Raw genomic sequence first — 10,276 nt, forward strand, 5'->3', positions numbered from 1 at the left:
CTTTACAATGTTAACTGTATAAACTGTTCTCCTGATTCTGCTTATTCCACTCAGCATCAGTTCATACAAGTCTTTCCAAGTTTCTCTGAAACTATGTTAGTCACCATTTCTTATGGCACAATAAAATTCCATTATCACCATTTGTTCAGTCATTCCCCAAACAATGAACACTTCCTTTGTTTCTAGCTCTTTGTTACAACAACAAAAAAAATGCTTCTATAAATATTTTCCACCTTCTTTGACTTCTTTGGGGGCACAGGCCTGGGTCAAAGGGCATTTACAGTTTAGTGTCTTTGGGGGCAGAGTTCCAAACTGATGTCCAGAATGATCAGACCAATTCACAGCAGTTTTAATTTTTGCAATCACTCTACTTTTAAAAGCTTTATTAACAATCTTCTGTTTTTACATCAGTCATTTTCAGAAATACTCCCTCCATCCAGTTAACCTTCCAGCAAAGAAAAACAGTTGATTATACTTGACTATATGTTCACACTTGACTTTATTTCCAACCTGAGAATGGCTTCACATCTCTATTTCCTTTGGTTATCCTAACAGTTTGCTTTTATCTAGGTACTAAGGTTTGCAGAGTATTTCCCCCATAACAATCGTATGAAGTAAGGTGGTCTAAGTATTTTGTCCATTTTACAGATGAAGGAACTAAAGCTCAGCGAGGTAACTTGCCCAGGGTCACAGAGCTTATTTCAAATGCTGCTTCTGACAACAGATTTCCTCTGATGACAAACTTGGCACTGTATTTCTGGAAGGTGTTTGACATCATTATCCCCATTTGAAAAAAAAAGAAATAACTGAGGCAGAGGAACCAGGCTGAAGTTACACAGCTAGGTGGTGACTAAGCCAGTATTACAGCCCATATCTCCTGATTTCCAGTTCTGTGCTCCACTGGATCCTACATCTGAAAGAAGGCATCTTCCCCAACTACATAAAATTTCTTCATGTGGAAAACGAAATGATTTTGGTGCTCATTCTTGAATTAACATTGGAGAGAGACAGCTTCAAAGTTAAGTCACCTAAGTGGGCCAAAAATAAATCTACCTCTAGCTCCCAATCTAATATCCAACAGTGAATAATTCAATTCAGAGCTGCTGTCCTCTTTGCTGTTTGTTACTAAGAAGATCAATTAATGGGTTGGCACTTGGAGATATTAGCAGGCACCTCTAGAGTTCCTTAAGGGCCTAACTTACCTCTTAAACAAGGAAGATCAAAAGATCATACTCTACAATTTAAACTGAGTAAAGTGAAAACAAAAAGATTTTGTATGAGCAAAATAAATGAAGACTCAACTAGAAGGAAAGGGTGCAGTGGGAAAAAATATTTACATTAAATATCCTTACAAATCTGGTAACCAAAACTAAATTATAGGGCTTTGACACAAATGTCTCAAGAGCTCTTCCATAATAGCAATCAAAGGACATTTGCATTTTAAAATGACTATAAATGACCACATGAACATATTCTCCAAATCACCATCTATAAGAGAAATTAAAACAACTCAGGTTTCCCCTTGCACTACGTACATTGCCAAAGGTGCCAAAGCTGGGAGTTTAAGGACACATTGATGGATGAACTGTTGGTGGAACTCTGAAGTGACCTCACAGTTTCATGTTTTAATTTGGAACTTTCAGAGAAAAGTAACAAAACTGCTCAAACCTTCTGACTTAGCATTTCCACGACTGGAAGTCAGACAAAAATGAAGGTCTAATGTACAAAAAAATATTCACAGAATCACTCTGTGAAAATAAAGAACTGGAAATAAAGGAAATGCTCATCAAGTGAGAAATGGATGAAAACATGATCATTTATCTCTTATGGTATACACAATGAATAAAACACAATATTGTTACAAATTAGGAATTCAGAGAAATATGGAAAAGATTTGCATGACCTGATACAGTGAAATTAAAAGAAACAAGAGAAAAACAAGTAATGACCACAATGTAAATGAACAGATAACTAAAAGAAAAATCAGTGGTTTGAAAAGATAAAGAAGCATCACAGCTCCTCATGCATGGTAGAGGTACAGGACTATCAAAGTAGAATATTTTATACAATGTCTGGTGTGATTTCTCTATCACATGTTTTTGCTTAACAGTTTTTCTTTGTTATTAGGAAGGATTAAATCTGTATGGGGTAAGATAGAAAATGACTATGGTGTAAGGACCAAAGGCATTAATAACAATTTTTTTATTTTATTTTTTTAAGAAATCATGCCTCACCCTAAGTGTTTTTATTTCATAGGATCATGAGATCAAAACCAGAAGAGGTCTTTGAGATCATCTAGTCCAATTCCTTCGTTTTACTGAAGAGGGAGCTAAGGCTGACTTGTCCCAAGTTCATTCAAGCACCATTGATGAGTTACTATATGAAGAGGTGTTCTATTTTATATAAATTATCTATCCAGCCAGGAAGTGAACTTGTTAGGAACACACTATTCTTTTTTATGTGGTTAAAATATAGTATTTTCTAATTACACTGTTAAGTTTCCTCTACTATTTTAGGAATCATTCACCTAATTGCTAATATTTACACAAAGGCTGCCAAGGAATCAGTATCAAACCTTAAGATTCAGTACCTGCACCAGGAGCTGGTTTTGTTAGCTACTATGTAACTGTCACAATTTATCCCATGTTTAATTTGTAGCTGTCACAACTCTTCCCAGGGATGGGGGGGAGGGACAGAAAATGAATGTATATATATTGCTATTTTCCTTTGTGAAGGTGAACAAATATTGCTTACTCTCAGAAAATACACACACACAACTGTGGGGTCATGCTGCTATACACTTCACTTTAGACTTTAAATGGAGTTTTCCCTCCACTAACTATGGTTGCTGAAATTCCTCTCCCTAAAATCAAAACCTCACTGATGTGCAAAATCTTAAGGGAAGCTGCAACACTCTGGACCAAAAGTTCAGAAGTTAATTCCTTTGCAATGGTTGGTGATCTAGTATGAGGTAACAAGATTATGAGAGCTTGGGTAGATTCAAGTTAGGATACACAAGATTAGATTGTGTTTTGCTGTATATTTATGCGTCCCACTATTTTTATGTTCCTTTCTATGAGGACTTTATAAATGATGCTTATCGTAAGCTGGAATAAAAGGATTTCTGACCATACCTTAGCTTCCAAAGCCTAGATGACCAGTTTTTACATCGTTTTTTTCACATTCCTTTGTGAAGAAGCTTTGAACAAAGACAAGGGAGCAAATATTCCAATCTAATGCACTGCTATCCTGACTTAGCCAATCACTGCCCTAGGAGCCTTGAAAACTAGGAATTTGAGGAGACATCACTAACATTGATTAGAAATGGAGTTTATTATGTATTTAAAGGGGAAATTGGAAAACTATCCTACATCCTAATAACTAACCTGAGAAATAGTCAATTGTAAAAATAGCCCATCTACAGACCTAAAGCCAGAGATAAACTACCAAGAAATGCCTAGAAAGGCAGCACATTAGTGTTTTGGCCCTTAGAACTTCAGCTGTCTGTAAAGAATATCTAAACTAGAACATATACTTCAGGGGCAGAATCAGCCATTGGCTTATTAAAGAATAACACAGGTAGAAAGCAACTGCTTTTGAATTGTTTGACCACCAGAAAAGTCGGACCCACCTTTCTTGTCACTCCCCCAAGTCGCCAAATTAGGTCAGCATTAAATGCTGAAATCAAATTAGGATTTATATTACAAACCAATTTGTACATTTACAACTGAGGTAGATTAAAAATATGAAAAAATCCTTGGTTCACATTACAATATACCCAAAGTTACCTCTACAAAATATTTCATTTTCTTCCAAAATGCTTCCAGGTTAGACTATTTCAAACAATTCTTTGCCACAGGTCAACTAAACAGATCTATTACCATTTAGAGTGGTATGTGGCAATTTTAATCAATTACCATTAGTTTAGGATTCTTTATTTGGTGAAGATTCCTGATACCGCTGAGGAGTCTCTCTGAAATTATACCGAATAGTTAAAATTATACTGGCCAGTTAAAATTTATAAAGTATTATCCACAGAATAACTCTGTGAGGCAGGTACTATGAATAATAACCCTTCCTTTTCTTAATTATATCCTACGTATCCTATATCGGTATGTATGGATATATATATATATATATATATATATATATATATATATATATATATATATGTATGGATATATATTAGTTTGCTTATACACGTTTCCTTTTTGTCTGCCCCATTAGACTGTGAGCTCCTTAAGGTCGTGGACTGTCTTTTGCCTCTTTTTATATCCCAAAGCACTTAGCTCAAGGTCTGGAACACTGTAAGCATATAATAAATGATTACTATCATAATTCCCATTTTAGAGATGAGAATATGAGGCTCAGAGAGGTCAATAAGTAGAGCAAGTTCACAAAGCTAATAAACAGAACAATCAGAAACCAAACTCGTAAGCACTGTACTTTTTGTAAGCTACTAAAGAAATCAAATATACATTATTTTTGCTTTTCTAATTTGATTTATTCTACTCTGATGCCTTAAAAATAATAGGCTAATTTCAATTTCTTTTCTGTAACCATGTTGACTTTTTTCTTTTGGGTGTTTAGAAAAAAGACAACACTTTCCTTATTGCAAGGCATTCGTTTTACTATATTAAAAAGTTCATCTCTTCTGATATCATTAGTAACTGTTCCAATTAGAACAGATATAGAGGCCTGAATGAGGTCATTTTGCATTTTATCACTGATATCTCTCCCTCACTGCTACCTGAGAAGCTAAAGGGAAAAAAAAAGCTTGGCTGTTCTATGTTGGGAAAGCATAGTGTTTTAAGGGGTTTTTTCTTCTTTCAGGGAATATTAGAACAGCAGCAAGCAACTGAGTAAAATGCATCTTTCCTCCACTAGTGAATGTCTTTTAATATGGACAGGATCAAATAAGGGAAAGACAATAATGACGATGAAGACAATAATGGTGGCAGTGGTGTTTTATATACTCCTAATTCTTATAAATAGCAATTCCAAAGAGCCATATATCACTTTATAACTCACATTTTCCTTTTTTCAGTCACATTTACTATGTTACTTCTATGGATTAACAAAACTCTCAGACCCTTCAAAATTTATGGGATCTTAAGATGATGATATCCAAGTAAAACTTTCTATTCCACAGCCCAAGCCTTCTGTCCCCAAAGGCTCAGTAGGGAGGTGGTTGTTCCAGGTTCTACTGCTTCTGTGTCTCATAAGAGGGTGGAGCAGAGACTAGAAATCTAGGTTCTACTCTAAGGCTTGTCAATGGTTTACATCTTACCATTATTAAGTCATATCCCTGTCCCAACTTCTTGGCCTTTCATAAATCTAGGAGAGTCATACCAGTAAACCTGGAGGTACTAAGTCATTGGAGATTCTAAATCATTTAGGCCCTTGAGGACGTTTGGGATGGTGTGTGTAAAATAATACACAAATTCCAGGCAGGACAGGAGGTTAGGGAGATGGGGAAAGTGTTTTGACATCAATCACTTAAAATAAGAAAGGGTATTTGTGTGTTGGAAAGTAGGAAGTGGTCATTGAGAAAGAAGATCCTCCAACCTAACCTCTAACCAAAATGAATCAACTGATTATTATTTTCTCAGACAGCAGTCTCAGTAGGGTGCATAAGAAAAAGAACCACTGCTGCAGACAAGAGGAGCTAGGGACAGATCACACTGGGCAGTAGCACTCCCTACTGTTTGTGGAAAGGAGGAGCACCTGTAGCAACTTGCTCAAAATAGTTACAGCTCCACTGATTATAAATGAAAGCAAACTGGCTTCTTCCTCCAGTTTCTGAAGAAGCCCTGCTACTGTGTATGCAGACAGGTGTACTACATCAACTTTGAGAAGTCTAACATTTTTTAATTTGAACAGCACATCCTGAGTGGATGAGGCAGGCCTCAAGTTCAAGGGGGAGCAAAGGCAAAGGTCTGTGATACTCTACCTGATGTTCATGGGAAAACTTATGGTGAATTTCACAAATGTTTCTAGCGCCAAACTGAAGGCAGAAACAAGCTGCTTCAGAGTGATTTTCCTAAGAACCACTGGCTTTTCAAATAGGTCAGAAAAATTGCCTGGCATTCCATGCCTCACTCTTACCAGAATCAGAATAAGTTCAATGCTTTCTGAGAAAGAGGAAAATATGAAAGAAAGAAACAGAACCTGTTGGAGCTGATGACTTGCCAGACAGGTCCACTGACCCGAATTCGAGCTGGTCTTCTCTTTCTCATGTTTTCCCCACAGATATAACCCTATGTTCTCCTTTACGATAAGGAGGGACAGTTACCCTTTCTGACAGTTAGACTGAAACTTCCAATTGCAGGAGTAACACATCCAGATAGAAATAAACTTCAATTCCCAGAACGCTGTTAGAATCAAATTACCAAAACCAAATATCCCTCCTTGAGTCAGTGCTCTTGCAAGCCATCCAGACACCCCATTATGTTGTGGTGAACTAAGGAAAAAAAACACAACCCAAAAACATTTTGACCTAGTTAGGGTAGAAAAGATATTATCCAGAAAATGACATGGCCAGTGGAAAAACTACACAGGTCAATAGTCTTTGAACCTGTATCTTTTCATTTAGACTTATAATTTAAAAGAATACCTGGAATGACCTCTAAGTAACTTCCACATCATTCAGCACTGGAGAGGGGGGCCAAACATTAGGAGGACAAAGGAGAAATATGCTCAGAGGTACCCTGCACCAAGCAACAGGGACGCTGGGCAGCTGACCATTATTCTCCGAACCTAAGTCCAGGAACAGGAAAACCAGCTGGCTCCCCAAGTGCCCAGTACTCAGATCTACTTTTAAAAAAAACGGTCCCTTCTATGAATAAACTGGTTTCTGATTGGTCAGAACACACAATAGGGTTGGCCTTTAAGCCAATCGGAGTGCTGGTGGTTGGGAATGGACCTGAGCAACTGCCAGTCAACTGGCCCAACATTCATCAAAAATTATTTGCTTTATCCTATGTATGGGTCTATGAGGTGATGTAGAGAAGGAGAAGGGGAAGGTCTTGAGTGTGTGGTCTATTTTTTTTAATGTAATCATTTTCAGCAATTCCGGAACTTTAAAGTAAGTAAGTTCAAATAATTTGTTGCTATTCAGGGTTCAGGACTCCTAGGGGTCTATCCCTCCCACAAACCTCACTGATGTTCCCGTGAGCTTTTATTCATTTATCTTTAGTTCCAGTCTCACTACACAGACAAACAGAAGTGGAGTCTGAATACTCTTTATAAATATAAATTCTGTGTGTGTGTGTGTGTGTGTGTGTGTGTGTGTGTTATACAACATACTATCTGAAGCAGGCATGAAAAACTTTCAGTTTCCATTCAGCAATAAATTGAACAGGAGCATTATATTGTTACATAGGTATGAGTGTATACATACACACACATAATATCAAAACGTCTGTATATATACATATACATGTATGTGTATACACACACAAATATTATAGACTGTTCCTGTTCGACATTGCTATGGAGCAACTGAAAGTCTTTCATGATCGCTTTTTGAGGCAGTTAAATAATTTATTTGCTCTCAGTAAGATGAAGTCACTAGTATGATGACTGGCTTGGTGAAACAAATCCAGGTACAGTGATTCTTAAGGACATAACTCTCCTCATTTCTCCCTGCTCAGGTTCACAGATTTGGAACCAGAAGGGACTCTAGAGGCCCTGTAGGTGAAGGAAGCTGTTTAAATGACCACTGACTTTCAGATGTGTGTAAACAAGAATCTATTCTTTAATAAGGAAGAGAAGGAACAACTCAAAGCCCAGACTTACCCTTATAATACCTCCTATAGAAGCCAATCTGCTGTACATCCCTAGAGGCATCAAACAACAGCTATGCTGCTTTACCACAGAGCCCTCAGGGTAGGCGGGATGTCAACATGGGTAGCCCACTCAAGCAGTCACGAAGATAATGCTTGTATTCTATAGGAAAATGTGAACCTGAGAACGTGAACCACTAGAATTTTAAGCTACGTTATCAGCTCCTTGATTCCTAATACGATGAAGCTCTTCTAGAGGCAAGAGGAACCAAGAATCTCTGCGTAGAATCTCAGTCTATTCTATAGCAGATATTAGCCTTTCGGACTAAAATAGCTTTCATTTCCGCTTCTTCAGGAAAAAAAGAACACTGCCAGAAGGACAGAGCACAAAATAAGTAGTTTCATTTTCCCTTGGAGACCTGGTTAAGAAAATGAAACCTAATGCCCATTTTAAACATGACAACTATTGATGCCTAGACACCAGAGAATTCTAGAAAACCCTTACTTTGCCCCCTGCTGGGACAGTGCTAGCTCAGCAGCAAAGACAGGTGGCAATGATGAAAAGATAACCTTTTCCTTGAGCCAAAGGAGTGCCTGGCCCCAGTGGACATACCCAGCACATCCATATACACAAACACAGCCTCACAAAATCAGCCCAAGGGATGTTTCCCACTTTGTTCCCAAGTGAACTGACCCCGACCAGTCAGGAAAGTGGCTACGTCAGCATGCAAAAGGAGATTTCTAGGGAATGTCCCCAGTTCCTGTTCTCCAATATGGATGAGAGGGAGATACAGGTGACTGGGAGGAGAGAGGGTGAAACTTGTATAAATAGGAAGACAACCTCCTAGGATGCTGAACTCTTCAGCCCCATCTCATTTTCAGCACTGAATCTCCAAACTTCCATTCTGACCTGGTTAAACTTAGTTAATCATGGAGGGCTGGGTCGGTGTACAGTTAGGAGGAAGGCCTATGGACTACTGCTTCCCACTTTGCAATTCCTTAGAAGAATGGATCACGTTTATTCTAACTTCTCAGCTGACTAGAGGACAGGACTGAGGCCAGCCTTGGGGGGTCCTTTCCCACTATGGTACCTGGGCCCTGAGTAGAGTTAAACTGCTCGCAGGTGCTTCGGTGTCTGCCATCACATCGAAATCTCAGGGTGTGAACTTTGGCCATCCTTTGATCCGAGTGAAAATTTAAGAAGGGCTAAATATTAAACTGACCCCACTGAAGGTACGCTTACGGCCAGGGCCTGGGTCACAGGCAGGGGCACCGGAGTCCAGCCCACAGCCTAGAAGCATCCCAAACGGGGCTCTGACTGAGAGTCACAGCAGGGGGAAGGCAGTTCAAATAACAGCCCTCAACAACGTAGCAGGGATCCGGGCCTTCCCAGAAAGACCTCCCGGGGGGCGGCGGAGGCCGGGGCTGGTCCTCTCGGGCCCCTGCCGCTGCCTGAGCCCCAGGACACTGGTGGAAGGGCGGGCAGAAGGGATCGGTGCCCCCCGCCCGATCCGTCCAGAACGTAACACCACGGAGCAAGGCAGGGGGCCGGGGCATGAATGGGCAGCGCGGGATCACCTCGCCGGTGGAGGGGCGGGCACCCGGCGGGGCTGAGGAAAGGGGGAGGAGCAGCGTGCGGGGAGGGGGCCTCCACCCCGAACCCCCCCCAACCCCCTATGAAGAGCTGGACGTCGAGACCCAGAGAGGCCAAGGGGCTCGCCCAAGGTCACACAGCAAAAGCTGCGGGGCCCGGCTGTGGCTGCGGGCGTCCGGAGGCTCTGGGTTAGGGCTCCCCCCCCCTTCCCAACACCTCGGGGAGCCGCGGGGGGGGGGGGGTCACGGCAGCCCGGATCATGACTCCCGCTCCCCCCTCCCCAGCCGCGCGAGGACAGGGCCCAGTCGGGCTGGGAGGGGTGGGGGTGGCGGCCTCCCCACCCCAGGAGCCGGGGCCCGCTCCCGCCCCCTCCCCGGGGCCCGCCGGCGCCCTCGTTACCTCCGGGCTTCCTCGTCGTCGGGCAGCTCGGGCTCGGGTTCGGCCGCCGCCGCCATTACCACATCGCACTCCGCGGCCGCCGCCATCTTACCGCCAGGGCTGGGGAGCCGGGTGGGGGGCGGGCGGTAAGGAGCACTTCCGGGCGCAGGAGCAACGAGCGGCGGCGCCGCGGCGGCCTGGGCGCGCCCAGAGAGGCTCTCTCGGGCTCGCCGGCCGGCGGGAGGGCGCGCGGGCTGCCAGAGCGGGGCCGGGCCGCGTCGGGGCGCTGGGGCCGCAGTGCGGGCCCACAGGCGGCCCCGGCTCATCGGGGGAGCCAGCTTGGACGAGCGTGCGGGGCGCCGAGCGGGGATCCGTGCTTGTCGCGGGCGCGGCCGCGCGCTCGGCCTCAGGGTTCCGAGGGCCCTGTCGCCATGGCAACGCCCTGGCGTTCTGCTCCCTGGGCTGGGCGCGAGAGACCAGGCGACTGGAGGGGCTCCGGGAGGCCGGCCAGCTGGGG

General features: G+C 42.6%; 1 protein-coding gene across 5 annotated transcripts in view; it reads right to left on the reverse strand.

Moving 5' to 3' along the window:
• DNAJC7 (DnaJ heat shock protein family (Hsp40) member C7) overlaps nucleotides 1-9,961 on the reverse strand; it is a 29,828-nt gene extending 19,867 nt beyond the window's left edge. The window contains exon 1 of one of the 5 annotated variants that reach the window (XM_072646472.1): nucleotides 9,781-9,961. In XM_072646472.1, coding sequence (XP_072502573.1) covers nucleotides 9,781-9,866 — 86 coding nt within the window. In that variant the 5' untranslated portion in view covers nucleotides 9,867-9,961. Of the gene's footprint in view, nucleotides 1-5,031; nucleotides 5,243-6,616; nucleotides 6,863-9,780 lie in introns of those variants that run through there. The other 4 variants (XM_072646471.1, XM_072646473.1, XM_072646475.1 and 1 more) reach the window with 4 other exon arrangements.
• Nucleotides 9,962-10,276: the final 315 nt, after the last annotated feature.

This window comes from Notamacropus eugenii, chromosome 2 (assembly GCF_028372415.1).
Source record: "Notamacropus eugenii isolate mMacEug1 chromosome 2, mMacEug1.pri_v2, whole genome shotgun sequence".
Classification (NCBI taxonomy): Eukaryota; Metazoa; Chordata; class Mammalia; order Diprotodontia; family Macropodidae; genus Notamacropus; species Notamacropus eugenii.